The sequence below is a fragment of the Neomonachus schauinslandi genome, chromosome 3 (assembly GCF_002201575.2).
Source record: "Neomonachus schauinslandi chromosome 3, ASM220157v2, whole genome shotgun sequence".
Lineage (NCBI taxonomy): Eukaryota > Metazoa > Chordata > Mammalia > Carnivora > Phocidae > Neomonachus > Neomonachus schauinslandi.
In genome coordinates this window covers 33913253-33933580 of record NC_058405.1, presented here as the reverse complement: position 1 = coordinate 33933580, position 20328 = coordinate 33913253, and the positions used below count along the sequence as shown (strand labels likewise).

Here is a 20328-nt window from a genome sequence, read left to right as displayed (position 1 = left end):
AACTTTAAAAGATAGATACTTTGTATTTGGAATAATTGAGTACATGTTTAAATTTTAGAAATCTCCGAGAAGCGAGGGACAATGCTGTGGCTGAAAAGGACCGAGCAGTGATGGCTGAAAAGGATGCTTTAGAAAAACATGATCAGCTCTTAGACAGGTAAGCATTCCAAAAATCTGGAAATGTTAAAAACTCTTTTGATTTTTGTTGCTGTAACTTTTTCTTTTAGAAAAAAATATTTTTAATAGAAGTATAATTCAATTCAGTTACATGCATAATTTTTGTAATATGTAATTATTGCATATACTAAAGCAAGATATAGCACAGTGCAGTCACCCTACAGAGTTTCCTTATATGCCTTTTTCCATCTCAACCACTACTCCTCAAGAGGCAAACACTTTCTCATTACTGTCACCAGAGCTTAGTTTTGCTCGTACTGGATTGAAAATAAATGGAATTGTACAGTATGTACTCTTTGGTGTCTAGCTTCTTTCACTCAACATTATATTTTCATCCATTTTGTTATATCAGTAGTTCATTTCTTAGTGTTGCTGGGTATGAATATACCACAAGTTTTGTTTATTCCTTCATCTATATCAGTGGACATTTAGGTTGTTTCCATTTTGGAGCTATCATGAATGAAGCTGCTATGAACTTTTTTATAAAGTCTTTTTTGGGTATATGTTTTTTATTTATGTTGGATAAATTTTCTCTAGGAGTGGAATTGCTGATCATAAAGTAGAAGGAGTTTTACTTTAAAAGAACTTACTGAACTTGAGTCCAAAGTGTTAATACCCTTATGTGCTCCCCAGTTCATTTCTTAAAAACCTGTATGTTCTGGTTCATGTGTGTTGGAGGAAGGGGAAGAGAGAAAATTATTTGTCTTTAATTTATCAATAGAAAACTGTATTTATTTTTAGTAGCCTAGGTAATAGGAAAATCACTGATGAGTATTAAGGTAAATGCTATTGAACACCCTAGATTTTCAGTGGTTTGACTACATTCAGAGTAAACAGAATCGTTACCTTTTTTTTTTTTTAACTTTTATTTTGAAAATAATTTCAGACAGAAAAATTGCTAAACTAGTACATCAGGTTTCCATATACCTTTCACATACTGATAAACTTTGAAAATAACTCAGTGGAGCTTTTAATTATTAAATGAAGACTTGCATATTCATTTGTGATTTAAGCAATACCTGACACTAAAAATTGAGGTAAGTCTTCATATATTTAACCTATTACCGAAATGTCTTAGAAATGGCTCAAATTGTTATACTTGTGAATTCACATCAACTTTATAAACTTGGTACATTAATAAAAATAATATTAGAGAAGTCTCTTCTGTAATATGAAAGTATATCTAAGTCCAAACGTTTTAATATAAAATAAATTTATAAATCAGCTGTTCTTACTGGAGTGCTGTTATAACCTACCATAAAATCTTTTATTATGTATAACCTTTCCATTTATAAAACTATATGGTGAACGCAAAAGATTTCTTTGGCTTTTTGTTGATGTTGTTTTTTAATGTGATGTATTTAGGAATGGCTCTAGAATAATATTTATGGACAAACTAACAAACTTTAAAAGAAAGTGCAAGATTTTAGGTAGTACACCAGAACTATTATATTTGGGCAGAATTTCATAACTTACTAGCCTTGGTAGTTTTTGTGAATTTGGAGAAAAGACAATAGTAAATCTGACCTTAAAATTGGCTGTTTAATATTTATACTCATATCTGTTATGTCCTAAATCTGGCACTTTAAAATCCTTCTTAATCTTACTGTCCATATACTAGCAACTGGTATTTATCCTAAAGGCCATGGGATGCTTTAGTACTTAAAGGGATCTTTTGAATTATTGAGAATTTAATGTTTGTAAAGCATGTAGAACAGTGTCTTACACATAAATAGTAATATAAAAAAGTTTGTTATTATTATTATAAAATAATTGTTCAATTAGTTCTGTTTACTAACTGAACTTTTGATATTTAAAAGTTGATCTTTCAAAATCATTTTCCAGTAGAATTTTGAATAAACTGGAACAGCTCATTTTTTTCATTAGGGTTTAATTGATATACAATATTAGTTTCAGGTGTACTACATAGTGATTCAGTACTTACACACATTACAAAATGATCACTACAATAAGTCTAGTTATCATCTGTCACCATGTAAAGTTGTTTTTTTTTTTTAAAGATTTTATTTATTTATTTGACAGAGAGAGAGAGATAGCGAGAGCAGGAACACGAGCAGGGGGAGTGGGAGAGGGAGAAGCAGGCCTCCTGCGGAGCAGGGAGCCCAATGCGGGGCTCGATCCCAGGACCCTGGGATCATGACCTGAGCCGAAGGCAGACACTTAACGACTGCGCCACCCAGGCGCCCCACCATGTAAAGTTTTTAAAATGTTATTGACTGTATTCCTTATGCTGTACATTACATCCCCATGTATTATTTATTTTATAACTAGAAGATTGTACCTCTTAATCCCCCTCACCTATTTCCTCCATCCCTCTACCCTCCCTCTGCACTGGCAACCATCAGTGTATTTGAGTCTGTTTCTGCTTTTTGTTTGTTCATTTGTTTTGCTTCTTAAATTCCACATATAAGTGAAATCATAAGGTATTTGTCTTTCTCTGATTTATTTCACTTACCATAATAATGCTGTAGGTCAGGGCACCTGGGTGGCTCAGTCGGTTAAGCGTCTGCCTTCAGCTCATGTCATGATCCCAGGGTCCTGGGATCGAGTCCTGCATCGGGCTCCCTGCTCAGCAGGGAGTCTGCTTCTCCCTCCGCTTGCTGCTCTGCCTACTTGTGCTCTCTCTCTCTCTGTCAAATAAATAAAATCTTAAAAAAAAAATATGCTCTAGGTCTATCCATGTTGTCATAAATAGCAAGATTTTATTCTTTCTTAGAACTAACATTCTGGTGTACGTGTATACACATATCTACATACGTTTACACACATACATACACACCACATCTTCTTTATCCATTCATCTATCTATGGATGCTTGGGTTGCTTCGATATTTTGACTGTTGTAAATGATGCTGTGATGAGCATAGGAGTGCTTGTATATTTTCAAATTAGTGCTTTTGTTTTCTATGGATAAATAACCAGAAGTGGAATTGTTGGATTATATGGTCATTCTATTTTTAATTTTTTAAAGGAACCTCCAAACTATTTTCCATAGTTGCTATATCAGTTTACATTCCTACCAACAGTGCACAAGGGTTTGTAGTGATGTTGAACATTTTTTCATGTGCCTGTTGGCCATCTATATGTCTTTGGAAAAATGTTATTTCAGGTCCTCTGCCCTTTAATCAGATTGTTTCCTTAATATTGAGTTGTATGAGATCTTTTTATATGTAGATATTAACCTCTAATTATATATGTCATCTGCAAATATCTCTCCCATTCAGTATGTTGCCTTTTTGTTTTGTTGATGATTTTCTTTGCTGTGTAAAAACTTTTTAGTTTGTTGTAGTCCCATTTGTTTATTTTTGCTGCTGTGTCCTTGTCTGAGGGGACGGATCCAAAAAGGGCTAAGATCAATGTCAAAGAATTTACTGCCTATGTTTTCTTCTAGGAGTTATGGTTTCGGGTCTTACATTTAGGTCTTTAATCTGTTTTAAGTTTATTTTTGTGTATGGTGTAAGAAAGCAATCCAGTTTCATTCTTTTGTATGTGGCTTACCAGTTTTCCCAATACCATTTACTAAGAGACCTTTTTTCCCGTTATATATCCTTGCTTTCTTTGTCATAGATTAATTGACCATATACGCATGGGTTTATTTCTGGGCTCTCTAGTCTGTTCCATTGACCTATGTCTGTTTCTGTGCCAGTGCAATACTGTTTGATTACTTTAGGTTTATGGTATAGTTTGAAATATGGTTGTGATAATTCCAGCTTTGTTCTTCTTTCTCAAGATTGCTTGGGTATTCAGGGTCTTTTGTGGTTCCATACAAATTTTAGTATTATTTGTTCTAGTTCTGTGAAAAATGCCCTTGATATTTTGATAGTGATTGCATTGAATTTGTAGATTGCTTTAAGTAGTATGGACATTTTACCAACATTAATTCTTCCAATTCGTGAACACTGTATATCTTTCCACTTATTTGTTTTCAGTTTCTTTCATAAATGTGTTACAATTTTCAGTGTACAGGTCTTTAACCCCTTGGTTAAATTTATTCCTAGATGTTTTATTCTTTATGATGCAATTGTAGATAGTTTTCTTAATTTCTCCTTCTGATAGTTTATTAGTGTACAGAAATGCAACAAATTTATGTATATTAATGTTGTATCCTGCAGGTTTACTGAATTCATTTATTAGTTGTGATAGTTTGGTGGAGTCTTTAGGGTTTTCTCTATATAGTATCACATCATCTGCAAATAGTGACAGTTTTATTTCTTCCTTTCCAGTATGGATGCCTTTTATTTCTTTTTCAGTCTAATTGCTCTAGCTAGGACTTCTAGTACTGTGTTGGATAAAAGTGTGAGAGTGAACATCCTTGTCTTGATCTTAGAGAAAATGCTTTTAGCTTTTCACCATTGAGTACATTAGCTGTGAGTTTGTCATATATAGCCTTTATTATATTGAGGTACCTTACTTCTATACTCAACTCTGTTGGGAGTTTTTATCATAAATGGATGTTGAATTTTGTTGAATGCTTTTTCTGTAACTGTCAAGATCATATGATTTTTATTCTTCATTTTGTTGTTGTAGTATATCATGTTGATTGATTTGTGGATGTTGAACCATCTTTGTATCCCTGGAATAAATCCTTGCTTGTGGTGTATGATCCTTTTAATGTCTTGTTGAATTTGGTGTGCTAATATTTTTTGAGGATTTTTGCATCTGTGTTCCTCAGGGATATTGACCTGTAATTTTCTTCTTCTGTGGTGTCTTTGTCTGGTTTTGGTATCGGGTTAGTACTGCCCTCATAAAATGAGTTTGGGAACATCCTTCCTCTTCAATTTCCTGGAATAATTTGAGAAGGATAGGTATTAACTCTTTTAAATGTTTGGTAGAATTTACCTAAGGAGCCATCTGGCCCTGGACTTTTGTTAGGAGTTTCTTTTATTACTAATTCAGTTTCATTACTAGTAAGTAATTGGTCTATTCAGATTTTCTATTTCATCATGATTTAATCTTGGAAATTGTATGTTTTTAGGAATTTACCCATTTCTTCTAGGTTGTCCAATTTGTTAGTGTATAATTGTTCATAGTAGTCTCGTGATCCTTTGTATTTCTGTGGTATTGGTTGTAATTTCTCTTTCATTTTTTATTTTATTTATTTGGACCTTCTCTCTGTTTCTGGATGAGTCTGCCTAAAGGTTTATCCATTTTGTTTATCTTTTTAAAAGAACCAGCTCTTAATTTCATTGATTTCTTTTTCTTTTTCTTTTTTTTGGGGGGGGGGTCTCTTTCATTTATTTTCACTCTGATCTTTATTATTTACTTCCTTCTTGAACTTTGGGCTTTGTTTTGTTCTTATTTTTCTGGTTCATTTAAGTGTAAAGTTAGATTGTTTATTTGAGATTTTTGTTGTTTCTTGAGGTAAGCCTATATTGATATAAACTTCCCTCTTAGAACTGCTTTTGCTGGGACGGCTGGGTGGCTCAGTCGTTAAGCATCTGCCTTTGGCTCAGGTCATGATCGCAGGGTCCTGGGATCGAGCCCCACATCGGGCTCCCTGCTCCGCGGGAAGCCTGCTTCTCCCTCTCCCACTCCCCCTGCTTGTGTTCCTGCTCTCGCTCTCTCTCTCTGTGTCAAATAAATAAATAAAATCTTTTAAAAAAAAAAAAAGAACTGCTTTTGCTGTATCCTGTAGGTTTTGGAACATTGTTTTTCCATTTTCATTTGTCTCAAGGCATTTTTTTTATCTTCTCTTTGATTTCTTTGTTGACCCTTTGGTTCCTTAATAGCATGTGTTTAGTTTCCACATGTTTGTGGGGTTTTTTTTTCAGTTTTCTTCCTGTAACTGATTTTCAGTTTTGTAAAGTCCATCTGGTCTAGTATATTATTTAAGGCAAGGCTAGTATTTCCTTGCTGATTTACTGTATGGATGACTTATTCATTGATAGTATTAAAGTCTTCCACTATTACTGTGTTGTTGTCAATTTCCCCCTTTACATCTGTTAATATTTATATTTAGATGCCTCCCATATAGGGTGCATAAATATTTACAAATGTTATATCCCCTTGTTGGACTGACCCTTTGATCCTGTGATTCTCTTCTTTGTCTTTGTTACAGTTTGTTTTAAAGTCTGTTTTGTCTGATAGAAGTATTGCTACTCCAGCTTTTGTTTCCATTTGTATGGTATATCTTTTTCTATCCCTTCACTTTCAGTCTTGTGTATCTTTAGATTTGAAGTGAGTCTCATATAGGCAGTGTGTAGATGGGTCTTGATTTGTTTGGTTTTTTGTTTTGTTTTGTTTCCATTAGCCACCCTGTGTCTTTTGATTCGAGAACTAGGTCCATTTACATTTAAAGCAGTTGTTAGTAAGTATTCACTTATACCATTTTGTTCATTGTTTTCTGATTATTTTTATAGTTTCTCTCCATTTCTTTCTTCTTTTCTTGTATTCCTTTCACTTTATTTTCCTTGTATCTATTACAGGGTTTTGGTTTGTGGTTACCATCTCTCTCTCTCTACATATATTTATAACAGTCTGTTTTAAGTCAATGGCCGCTTAGGTTCAAATGCATTCTAAAAGCATATTTTTACTCTGTCCGCTACCACATTTTATATTTTAATGTCATATTTTACATCTTTTTATTTTGTATATTCTTCAGCTAATTATTGTAGTTATACTTGATTTTATTTCTTCTTCTTAACCTTCATACTAGCTTTATAACTGGTTAATCTACTATCTTTATAATTACCTTTATTAGTGAGATTTTTTTCTTTCATATATTTTCTTATTTCTAGTTATGGTCTTTTCTTCTCTGCTTAAAGAAGTCCGAATCTTCAGCATTTCTTATAAGGCTGATTAAGTGGTGGGGAATTCCTTTAGCTTTCCTTGTCTGGAAAACTTTTTCTCTCTCCTTCAATTCTGAATGATAACCTTACTGGGTGGAGTATTCTTCATTGTAAGTTTTTTCCTTCCAACACTTTGAATATATCATGCCACTCTCTTCTGGCCTGCAAAGTTTCTGCTGAAAAATCAGCTGATAGTCTTTTGGAGGTTCCCTTGTATGTAACTAGTTGTTTTTCTCTTGCTGCTTTTAAGATTATCTCCTTATCTAATTTTTGACGTTTTAATTATAATGTGTCTTGGTGTGGATCTCTTTGGGTTCATCTTGTTTTGGACTCTCTGTGCTTCATGGACTTGGGTATTTGTTTCCTTCATCAGGTTAGAAAAGTTTTCAGACATTATTTCTTCAAATAAGCTTTCTGCACCTTTCTCTCTCTTTTCTCCTTCTGGGACCCCTATAATGCGAACATTAGTACACTTGATTTTGTCCCAGAGGTCCCTTTAACTATTCCCATTTATTTTATTTTATTTATTTATTTTTTTTTTCTGATGGGGTAATTTGCACCACTAGTCTTCTATTTTTCCTTATCATCTAATCTGCTGTTGATTCCCTCTTCTGTTTTTCATTGGAAAACTAGGTCCATTTACATTTAAAGCAGTTGTTAGTAGGTAGGCACATACTGCCATTTTGTTCATTGTTTTCTGGTTGTTTTTATATATACCAGCTCTGGTTGGTATATTCTTATGTTTTCTCTTTGTTAAAGTTCACCCTGTGTTCATCTATTCTTCTCCCAAGTTTGCTGATCCTCTTTATGACCATTACTTTGAACCCTTTACCAGGTAGATTATTTATCTCTGTTTCATTAAGGTCTTTTTCTGAGTTTTTGTCTTGTTTTTTCATTTGGAATTATGTTATTCTGTCTCCTCATTTTGCCTGATTTTTTGTGTTTGTTTCTATGTATTAGGCAAATTGGCTACCTCTCCTTGTCTTCAGGGAGTAACTTTGTATAGATGTCCCCTGGGGCCCAGAACTGCAGTCTCCCCCCCCCCCCCCCCCACCAGGCCAAGTGCAGTGTGCACCCATCTGTTGTGGCACAACAGCAGCTGGAAGAATCCCTCTGAAAAGGCTTATAATATTCCTGGATGAAGTTAAAAAAAGGATTCTTGATGTCCCTGCAATTTAATTCTTAATTAATCTATAAATTCGGTGTAATTCATGTCAAAAATTTCAAAAGCCTTTTTAGTGAAACTTGACAAAATGACTAAGATTCTTTTTCAGAATTCTTATGGCTATTCTTGTTCCTGCCTATTCTTGTACCTTCATTTTTCCATGTGAATTTTTATAGTTATATTTTTTACATTGTACCTTTCATCCATCCAAAGTTCATTTGTGGGTATGGTGTAGATAGAGAACTACTTTGTTTTTTCATGAAAATGTTAGTTTTCTTAAGTTAAACTATACATTTGATGGGATCCAAGTAGAAATATCAGCAGGTTGTTTTTTTGTTTGTTTGTTTTTAAGTCTAGATTCTAACTTACTCTTGTGTTGGTTGGTGTTAGAATAAGCACAGGTTTTTTGGGATCTTGATAAGGGAAAGTAGGTTAGGCATGCATTTGGATTAAGTGCTTTACAGTCATTTCTGTTTATAGTAAAATAATTGCTAGCCATTTCTTACTAGTGGTGACTTCCAGGACTACTCCTGTTGTCTATCCAACCCCCATAAGTGGTGAGAACCAGGAATATGTCTTAGGTACCCATTACTGGAATGAGACATTGTTGCCTTCTTTCTTTATGGAGGATATGCAAGATGCAATAATAACTTATTTTGGAGGAGATTCCCTGGCATTTGTCAGACATTGGGTTACATATTTGATGGGTTCCTGAATCTTCATAGATTTTTTTTCTTCCAGCTTTATTGAAGTATAGCTGACAAATAAAACTGTAAGATATTGAAAGTATACAAACTGATGGGTATTATAGGTATACATTATGGAAAGATTTCCCCCCCCATCAAGTTAATTAATACCTTTCTCACCTTACATGTTACCATTTTCTTTCTTTTGGTGAGTTCTTTTTTTTTTTTTTAAGATTTTATTTATTTATTTGACAGAGAGAGAGAGATAGTGAAAGCAGGAACACAAGCAGGGGGAGTGGGAGAGGGAGAAGCAGGCTTCCCGCCGAGCAGGGAGCCCGATATGGGGCTCGATCTCAGGACCCCAGGATCATGACTTGAGCCGAAGGCAGACGCTTAACAACTGAGCCACCCAGGCGCCCCTTAGTGAGATTTTTTAAGTCTTACTCTCAGCAACATTCAATTACACAATATAGTGTTAGCAACTATAGTCACCACATTATACATTAGATCCTCAGACTTTATTAATCTTACAGTAAGTTTTTTTAAAACAGACATATTAAATCTATGGTTTATGTGGAAAAATTAAATAAATGAGTTTCTGAATAAGAACCTACAAATTTTATCTAATCACTAAGTAACCAGCTAGGTGAAAAGGAAACTTTGGACCCATTTCTCACATTTTAACAGGGTAAATTCCAAATAGATGAGAAATTTAAATGAAAATAAAGTAGTAGAGAAACTATAGGAGAATATTTTCATAAGCTTGGAAAGAAGAAGTCTTTTGAAACTCAAAAGTTGTAGAAGTAAGAATTAATAAATGTGACTACCTACAAATGAAAAATGTTGATGTGGCATTACCACCGTAAAGAAAGTCAAAAGAAATGCAATCTGTGAAAAGGATTTGCATCTCCTATCACAGTCATGTAACTAATTTCCTTCTAAGAAGACCCTCTTTCAAGTCAATAATAAGTGAAAATTAGTTTCACATTAAAAGTACACTGATTTTTCTGAAAAAACTTTGGTTTTTTTTCATCACTTTCTGTGGATATGGAAAAACTGGGAATCTTATACATTGTTAGCAGGAAATTTTTTTTTTTTTTTTTTAGGTTTTTATTTATTTGCTTGAGGGAGAGTGAGACAGCCAGAAGGAGTGAGAGAGAGAGAGAGCACAGAGGGAGAGGGAGAAGCAGACTCCCCGCTGAGCACAGAGCTCAACATGGGGCTTGATCTCAGGACCCTGAGATCATGATCTGAGCTGAATGCAGACACTTAGCTGACCAAGCCACCCAGGCACCCCTGTTAGCGGGATTTTAAGGTGCTACAACTCCTAGGGAGAGTTATTTAATAACACCAATCAAAAATACAAATGCACATTGGTCTGGATCCAGGAGTTCACTTCTAGTACATTATCCTGCAAATATTCTTGCTGGCTACAAAATTACATATATACCAACTTATTCTCTTTTTTTATTTAAATTCAATTAATTAACATATAATGTATTATTAGTTTTAGGTGTAGAGTTCAGTGATTCATCAGTCTTATAAAATACCCAGTGCTCATTACATCACGTGCCCTCCTTAATGTCCATCACCTTATTACTCAATCCCCCCACACACCTCCCATCCAGCAACCCTCAGTTTGTTTCCTGACATTAAGAGTCTCTTATGGTTTATCTCCCTCTCTGGTTTCATCTTGTTTTATTTTTCCCTCTCTTCCTCTATGAGCCTCTGTTTTGTTTCTTAAATTCCAGATATGAGTGAGATATATAATTGTCTTTCTCTGATTGACTTATTTCGCTTAGCATAATACCCTCTAGCTCCATCCACGTCATTGCAAATGGCAAGATTTCTTTCTTTTTTTTTTTTTTTTGATGGCTGAGTGGTATTCCATTGTGTATATATATATACCACATCTTGTTTATCCATTCATCTGTCGATGGACATCTGGACTCTTTCCATAGTTTGGCTATTGTGGACATTGCCATTATAAACATTGGAGTGAGGTGCCCCTTCAGATCACTACATTTGAATCCTTTGGGTAGATACCTCGTAGTGCAATTGCTGCGTCGTAGGGTAGCTCTACTTTCAACTTTTTGAGGAACCTCCATACTGTTTTCCAGAGTGGCTGCATCAGTTTGCATTCCCACCAACAGTGTAACAGGATTCCCCTTTCTCTGCATCCTCGCCAACATGTCGTTTTCTGACTTGTTAATTTTAGTCATTCTGACCAGTATGAGGTGGTATGTCATTGTGTATTTCCCTGATGCCAAGTGATGTTGAGCATTTTTTCATGTGTCTGTTAGCCATTTGTATGTCTTCTTTGGAGCAATGTCTGTTCATGTCTTCTGCCCATTTCTTGACTGGATTATTTCTTCTTTGGGTGTTGAGTTTGATAAGTTCTTTATAGACTTTGGATACTATGTTGAACAACAGTGGTGATAGTGGACATCCCTGCCATGTTCCTGACCTTAGGGGAAAAGCTCTCAGTCTTTGCCCATTGAGAATGATATTCGCTGTGGGTTTTTCATATATGGCTTTTATGATATTGGGGTATGTTCCCTCTATCCCTACACTGTGAAGAGTTTTAATCAAGGAAGGATGCTGTACTTTGTCAGATGCTTTCTCTGCATCTATTGAGAGAATCATATGGTTCTTGTCCTTTCTTTTATTAATGTAGTGTTTCACATTGATTGATTTGCAGGTGTTGAACCACCCTTGCAGCCCAGGAATAAATCCCACTTGGTGGTGGTGAATAATCCTTTTAATATACTGTTGGATCCTATTGGGTAGTATTTTGGTGAGAATTTTTGCATCCATGTTCATCAGGGATATTGGTCTCCTCGTCTGGTTTTGGGATCAAGGTAATGCTGGCCTCATGGAAAGAGTTTGGAAGTTTTCCTTCCATTTCTACTTTTTGAAACAGCTTCAGAAGAATAGGTATTAATTCTTGGTAGAATTCCCCTGGGAAGCCATCTGGCCCTGGACTCTTGTTTGTTGGGAGATTTTTGATTACTGCTTCAGTTTCCATGCTGGTTATGGGTGTGTTCAGGTTTTCTGTTTCTTCCTGGCTCAGTTTTGGTAGTTATACGTCTCTAGGAATGCATCCATTTTTCCAGATTGCCTAATTTGTTGGCATATACTTGCTTATAATATGTTCTTATAATTGTTTGTATTTCTTCAGTGTTGGTTGTGATCTATTTCATTCATGATTTTATTTATTTGGGTCCTTTCTCTCTTCTTTTTTAAAAGTCTGGCCAGGGGTTTATCAATCTTGTTAATTCTTTCAAAGAACCAGCTCCTAATTTCGTTGATCTGTTCTACTGTTCTTTTTGTTTCTGTTTCATTGATTTTGGCTCTGATCTTTATTATTTCTCTTTTCCTGCTGGGCCTAGGCTTTATTTGCTGTTCTTTCTCCAACTCCTTTAGGTATAGGGTTAGGTTGTATATTTGAGATCTTTCTTGAGAAAGGCTTGTATTGCCATAAACGTCCCTCTTAGGACTGCCTTTGTTGCATCCCAAAGGTTTTGAACAGTTGTGTTTTCATTTTCATTTGTTTCCATGAATTTTTTTCTTTAGTTTCCTGGTTGATCCATTCATTCTTTAGTAGAATATTCTTTAGCCTCCATGTATTTGAGTTCTTTTCCAAATTTCATGTTGTGATTCAGTTACAGTTTCAAAGCATTGTGGTCTGAAAATATGCTGGGAATGATCCCAATCTTTTGGTACCGGTTGTGACCTGATTTGCGACCCAATATGTGATCTCTTCTGGAGAATGTTCTATGTGCACTCGAGAAGAATGTGTATTCTTGTTGCTTTAGGATGAAATGCTCTGAATATATCTGTGAAGTCCATCTGATCCAGTGTGTCATTCAAAGCCCTTATTTCCATGTTGATCTTCTGCTTAGGTAATCTGTCTATTGCAGTGAGTGAGGGGTTTAAGTCTCCTATTATTGTATTATTATCAATGTGTTTCTTTAATTTTGTTATTAATTGGCTTATATAATTGGCTGCTCCCATGTTAGGGGCACAAATATTTACAATTATTAGATCTTTTTGTTGGATTGATCCTTTAAGTATGATACAGTGTCCTTCCTCATCTCTTATTATAGTCTTTGGTTTAAAATAGAATTTGTCTGATATAAGGATTGCTACCCCAGCTTTCTTTTGATGTCCATTAGCATGATAAATGGTTTTCCACCCCCTCACTTTAAATCTGGAGGTGTTTTGGTGTCTAAAATGAGTCTCTTGCAGACAGCATATCGACAGATCTTGCTTTTTTATCCAGTCTGATACCCTGTGTCTTTTGATTGGGGCATTTAGCCCATTTACATTCAGAATAACTATTGAAAGATATGAATTTAGTGGTATTGTATTACCTTTAAAGTCACTGTTTCTGTATATTGTCTCTGTTCCTTTCTGGTGTATGTTACTTTTGGGCTCTCTTTTCCCTTAGAGGACCACTTTAAAATTTCTTGTAGGGCTGGTTTAGTGATTACAAATTCTTTTAGTTTCTGTTTGTCCTGGAAGCTTTTTATCTCTCCTTCTATTTTGAATGACATCCTTGTTGGATAAAGTATTTTTGGCTGCATATTTTTCTCATTTAACACCCTGAATATATCATGCCTCTCTCTTCTGGCCTGCCAGGTCTCTGTGGCTATGTCTTCTGCCAGTCTAATGTTTCTACCCTTGTAGGTTAAAGACCTCTTGTCCCGAGCTGCTTTCATGATTTTCTATTTGTCTCTGAGATTTGCAGGTTTCACTATTATATGTCGAGGTGTTGACCTATTTTTATTGATTTTGAGATGCGTTCTCTGTGCCTCTTGAACTTGAATGCCTGTATCGTTCCCCACATTAGGGATGTTCCCCACTATAATTTGCTCAATATACCTTATACCTCTCTAGAGAGTCTCCCTCTCCTCTTCTTCTGGGATCCCAATTATTCTAATATTGTTTTGCTTTGTGGTATCACTTATTTCTTGAATTTCCCCTCATGATCCAGTAGTTTTTTATCTCTCTTTTTCTCAGCTTCTTTATTCCCCATCATTTTGTTTTCTATATCACTAAATCTCTTGTCTGTCTCATTTATCCTACCTGTTAGTCTCCTTTTTTGATTGCGTCTCATTAAGAGGCTTTTTTATTTCAACTTGATTAGGTTTTAGTTCTCTTATTTCTCCAGGAAGGGATTCTCTAGTGTCTTATATGCCTTTTCAAGCCTAGCTAATATCTTTAAAATTGTTATTCTGAACTCTAGTTCTGACATCTTACATATGTCTATACTGATTAGGTCCATGGCAGTCAGTACTGCCTCTTGTTATCTTTTTTGAGGTGAGTTTTTCCATCTTGTCATTCTGTCCATAGAAGGATAGGTGAACAAAAGAACCAAATACTAAAATGGCAATAACGACCCCAGAGAAATATACACTAAACAAATCAGAAGAGACATGAAACCAGAAAAAAGAAATTTAAAAATATATATATAATCAGACAGGCAGACAGGTGAACAGAACAGAGCAATAGACTGGATCATGTGTGTATTGTAGTCTGTTTGTTAGAAAACTAGATCCCAAAATTGCAGCGAAAGAAAAACTTATATATGTACAAAAATAAAATTAAATACAATGAAAGAATAGAATGTAACTGTAAAAATGAAAATTAAAAGACAAAAAAAAAAGTAAAGAAGGAATATAAAAGACAGGTGAACAGAACAGAGCAATATACTATATCCCAGGTATACTTTGGTCTGTTTGTTAGAAGAAACTGCATCCCAAAATTGTAAAGAAAGAAAAACATATATACACAAAAATAAAATTAAACACATTGAAAGGATAGAATGCAACTGTAAAGATGAAAATTTTAAAAAGACTTTACTAAAAAAAGAAGAAGAAGAAGAGGAAAAAGATGAGAGAATATCAGACAGATGAGAACAGAGCAGTACACTCTATCTTGGGTGTATTCTGTTCTGTTTGCTGCAGGAAACTGCATCCCAAAATTGTAAAGAAAGAGAAACGTATGTATATACAAAAATAAAATTAAATACAATGAAAGGATAGAATGTAACTGTAAAAATGAATATTAAAAGACTTTCAAACAAGAGTTGATAAAATAAGAAATTGAGAAAGGGAAGAGAAAAAAAAATTAAAACTGAAAGACTAAAGAATCATGTGAAAAAAACCATGAATTGTATTTTCCCCCAGCACTGGAGTTTTGCAGTTCTGTGTGATCTGTAAACTTGGTCTTAGCTGGATGTTGTTGCTGATCTTCTGGAGGAGGGGACTGTTGTGCTGAATCTCAGGTGTCTTTTCCCCAGGCAGAATTGCACTACCCTTACCAGGGGGCCAGGCTAAGTAATCTGCTCTGGATTGCTCTATGTGGGTTTTGTTCCCTGAAGCTTTCTGAGCTGTTTTCAAGGATGAGAAATGAAAATATCAGCCTCCTAATCTCCAGCCCCAGAGCCGAAAGCTCACACCCCGCCCCCACTCCTCAGTGCATCCTTAGGGAAAAGCTGTCACTCACTCTTGTGTCTCTGGTCCATGCTCCATGCTCACCCAGTCTGTGACCGAGCATTTCTTTCTCATCCATGCAACCCCATTTCTGGTCTCCACACCCTGCAGACTCCTGCAGCATGCACCCGTGCCACTCCTTCCAGGGTTGGGGGAGGGGTCTCGGCACGGTTCTGCCATTTGCTGGGCCCCTGCTCAGAGAGTGGTCACCCAATCATGCCGTGGTTCATGGTTTATGGCAACACTGAGCTGAACGTCCACTCCTGGGCTCACTGATTGCAACTCCAGTGCCTGGGAGCTCTGCCTCACTCAGGCACCCCAGGCCTCCCTGAACCCCAGGGATCTTGAGACCACACTGTCCCACCTGGAATTCTACCCCACTTCGACACCTGAGCGCCTTTCAGGCAGGGAAGTCCCTCACCAGAGCAGCCTTCTAAAAGTTCTAATTTTGTGCTCTGCTGCTATATCACTTTCCTGTAGCCAGCTGATGGAGGCTCCCTCACCCCACGATTTATCTTCCCATATATCCCCTCGGATTAACTTCTCCACACCTCCTACCTTGTAGAAAGTGGTCACTTTTCTATTTATAGAGTTTCAGCTATTCTTTTCTTAGATCTCCGGTTGAGTTTGCAGGTGTTCAGAATGATTTGATAGCTATCTAGCTGAATTCCTGGGACCAGACAAGACTAAGGTGGTCTACTCCTCTACCATCTTCGACTCCTTCAACTTATTCTTTATAGCAGAGGTTACAATTACAAAAGCTGAAAACACCCCAAATGTCCATTGACATTTAGGCAGTGGTTAAATAAGTTATAGTATGTAGAATACAGTATGTAGCTATATGAAAGGAATGAAGTACTGTATATCCTGATGAGGAAAAATCTTCAAGATATGTTATTAGGTGGAAGAAGGCAAGGTGTATGTATATATATGACAGTATCAACATCTATATACACAAGCTTTTTTCACCCAGGCTATTTATCACACATATATATATGTGTATATGTACACACAGACTTATATACATATACACATACATTTATAAATAAAAGGCAGTTGTTTGTATTTAAATTAAGAACAAAACAGTACATGTTTGTATATATTTGCCTATGTATATATAAACACTTATTGCTTGCAGAACAGGAAATTAGGTGTCTGGTGGACAGATGTTGGATATAGATTTTTTTACAGTATATTCTTTTGTACTTCTCAGTATTCAAATTTGTGAATATGTTCCTTATTTTTTAATGTTTTAATGAAATATAAACAAAGAATGATTTTTGTTATTAACTTGGGTAAAAATAAAAACATATTATAAAACAAGTTTGATATATAAAACAGAAGAATTACAAGTAAATTGTATTACAGAATGAGGATCCCAGTAGATCTTTTCAGGCAGAATTAATGAGCTGAACGAAAATTAATGAATAAATACAAGATCATGTACAAGAAAACGTGCTTTTAGTATAGGCTTCGAATTGAAATGTGAAAATGACTTGGAGGATTTCAATATGGAGATATTATCCACACAAATGGAAGTTATATTTCCATGTATAATGCATTATACAAAGGACATACCTCCTTTTATTGCACTTTACTTTATTGCACTTCACAAATACTGTGTTTTTTTCCAAACTGGATGTTTGTGGCAGCCCTGCATCAACCATTTCTATCAGCACCATCTTTTCAACAGCATTTGTTCACTTTGTGTCTGTGTGTCACAATTTGGTAATTCTTGCAGTATTTCAAACTTTTTCATTATTATTATATTTGTCATGGTATCTGTGATCAGTGACTTTGATGTTACTCTTGTAATTGTTTGGGGGCACCATGAACTTCACCCACATAGGACAGCAAACTTTACTGATAAATGTCATGTGTGTTCTGACTCCTCCGACCAGCCAGTCCCTCGTCTCTTGCCCTTGAGCTTCCCTATTCCCTGAGATATAACAGTATTGGAATTAGGCTAGTTGATAACCCTGTAATGGCCTCCCAAGTGTTCAGGTGAAAGGAAGAGAGTCGTATGTTTCTCAATTTAAATCAGAAGTTAGAAATGAGTAAGCTTGGGCGCCTGGGTGGCTCAGTTGGTTAAGCAACTGCCTTCGGCTCAGGTCATGATCCTGGAGTCCCGGGATCGAGTCCCTCATCGGGCTCCCTGCTCGGCGGGGAGTCTCCTTCTCCCTCTGACCCTCCTCCCTCTCATGCTCTCTGTCTCTCATTCTCTCTCTCTCAAATAAATAAATAAAAATCTTTGATAAAAAAAAAAAAAGAAATGAGTAAGCTTAGTGAGGAAGGAATATCTAAGGCCAAGATAGATTGAAAGTTGGGCCTCTTGCACCAAACAGCCAAATTGTGAGTGCTAAGGAAAAGTTCTTGAAGGAAATTAAAAATGCTACTCCAGTGAACACACAAATGGTAAGAAAGCAAACAGCCTTTATTGCTTTTATGGGGAGAGTTTGAGTGGTCTGTATAGAAGATCAAACCAGCCATAACATTTCCCTTAAGCCAAAGCCTGATCCATAGCAAGGCCCTAACTCTCTTCGATTCTTCAAAGCTAGAAGAGGTAAGGAACCTACAAAAGAAAAGTTTGAAGCTAGTAGAGGTTGGTTTATGAGGTATAAAGAAAGAAACTGTCTCCATGACATAAAAGTGCGAGATGAAGCAGTAAGTGCTGATGTAGAAGCTACAGCAAGTTATCAAGAAAATCTCGCCAAGATCATTAATGAAGGTGGTTACACTAAACAACAGATTTTTGATGTAGATGATACAGCCTTCTATTGGAAGAAGATGCCATCTGGCACTTTCATAGCTAGAGAAGAGAAGTCAGTGTCCGGCTTCAAAGTTTCAAAGGATAGGCTGACTCTCTTGTTAGGAGCTAATGCAGCTGGTGATTTTAAGTTGAAGCCCCAGTGCTCATTTACCTTTCGAAAAATCCTAACACCCTAAAGAATTAAGCTAAATCTACTCTGTGCTCTATAAATGGAACAACAAAGCCTGGATAATAGCACATCTATTTACAGCATGATTTACTGAATATTTTAACCCCACTCTTGAAACCTTCTGCTCAGAAAAAAAGATTGCTTTCAAAATATTATTGTTCATTGACAGTGCACCTGGCCACCCAAGAGCTTTGATGGAGATGCACAATGAGATTAATGCTGTTTTCATGCCTGCTAACACGAAATCCATTCTGCAGCCCATGAATCAAGGAGTCATTTTGACCTGCAAGTCTTCTTATTTAAGAAATACATTTTGTAAAGCTTATAACTGCCATAGATAGTGGTTCTTCTGATGGATCTGGGTAAAGTAAATTGAAAACCTGGAAGGGGATTCACCATTCTAGATGCCATTAGGAACATTCATCATTCATGGGAAGAGGTCAAAATATCAACATTCACAGGAGTTTGGAAAAAGTTGATTACAACTCTCATGGATGACTTAGAGCTGTTCAAGACTTCAGTGGTGAAATACCAAGAGAACTAGAAATAGAAGCAGAGCCTGAAGATGTGACTGAATTGCTGCCATCTCATGGTAAAACTTTCACAGAAGAGGAGTTTTTATGACTCATCAAAGAAGTGGTTTCTTCAGATTGACTCTACTGCTGAAGATAACTGTGAAGATTGTAAACAATTAACAAAGATTTTAGAATTTTACATCAACCTGAGAAAGCAGTGGTGGGGTTTGAGAGGATTGACTCCAATTTTGAAAGAAGTTCTACTATGGGTGAAATGGTATCAAACAGCATCACGTACTACAGAGAAATCATTCGTGAAAGGCAGAGTCAGTCAATGCAGCAAACTTGTCTTATTGTAAGATACTGCCCAGCCACCCCAACCTTCAGCTACCACCAGCCTCCTCAGTCAGCAGCCATCAACTTTGAGGAGAGACCTTCCACCAGCAAAAGATTACCACTCAGTGAAAGCTCAGATGACCGTTAACGTTTTTTTAGCAATAAAGTATTTTTTTAATTAAGGTATGTACATTGTGGTTTTTTTTTTTTTAAAGATTTTATTTATTTATTTGACAGAGAGATAAAGAGCACAAGTAGGCAGAGAGGCAGGCAGAGGGAGAGGGAGAAGCAGGCTCCCCGCAGAGGAGGGAGCCCGATGCGGGACTCGATCCCAGGACCCCGGGATCATGATCTGAGCCGAAGGCAGCCGATTAACCAACTGAGCCACCCAGGCGCCCCCATTGTGTTTTTTAGACACAATGCTATTGCACACTTTGTAGGCTACAGTATAGTATAAACATAACTTTTATATGCACTGGGAAGCCAAAAATTTCACTTGGCTTGCTTTATTATGATACATTATTGCAGCAGTCTGGAACTGGACCCACAATATCTCTAAGGTATGCCTGTATCTAGAATGTGGTCTGTGATTACCTTATCTATAAAATCATGCTGGGTACTGGGCACCCAAGCTTTAAACCCAAGAGCTTAAGAAGAAAATGACCAAAATGGTGGAAAATTTTTAAAAGTCCTTTTAGTGCTCGGTCTACAAGTATTTGAAAGGTTCTCATATGAATGATCTGATTTTCTTACTTGGTAAGACCTCACATAGTGGAACTGGGACCACTGGATAAACGTTACAAAAAGGAGTAGAAGTAAACTTTCTAGTAGGACTTTTCAGAATGCCTTAGCATCTAATATGTTTTCCATCAGAAGTATTTAGGCATCAAAAAAAAAAAAAAAAGTGTTTAGGCATCAGCTGGCCAAGTATTTAACAGGAATATGCTCATAAGTATTGAAACATCAAGTGGGTGGCTTGATGAGTTTGAAGTCCCTTTGGATTCTGAAATTATCTGTGACAACAGCTCAAAAGAACTAATACACTGGTTTTGTTACCTTACAAAAGGAATGGTGAACCCAACGTATTTTTGAGAGTATTATTTTTTAAATCTCTGCAGTTCCTGTTTTTTCAAAATAAAAACCTAGGACTACTATATATTTTATATCCACTAAAATTCTTTTGAGTACAGATTGCCTAGGA

At 36.1% G+C, this 20328-nt stretch overlaps 1 protein-coding gene across 1 annotated transcript in view; it reads left to right on the top strand.

The window, feature by feature from the left end:
* The window catches only part of PIBF1 (progesterone immunomodulatory binding factor 1), a 208844-nt gene that overhangs the window by 65991 nt on the left and 122525 nt on the right, over positions 1-20328 (top strand). Inside the window, exon 10 of the mRNA XM_021697895.1 lies at positions 59-157. Coding sequence (XP_021553570.1) covers positions 59-157 — 99 coding nt within the window. The remainder of the gene's footprint in view (positions 1-58; positions 158-20328) is intronic.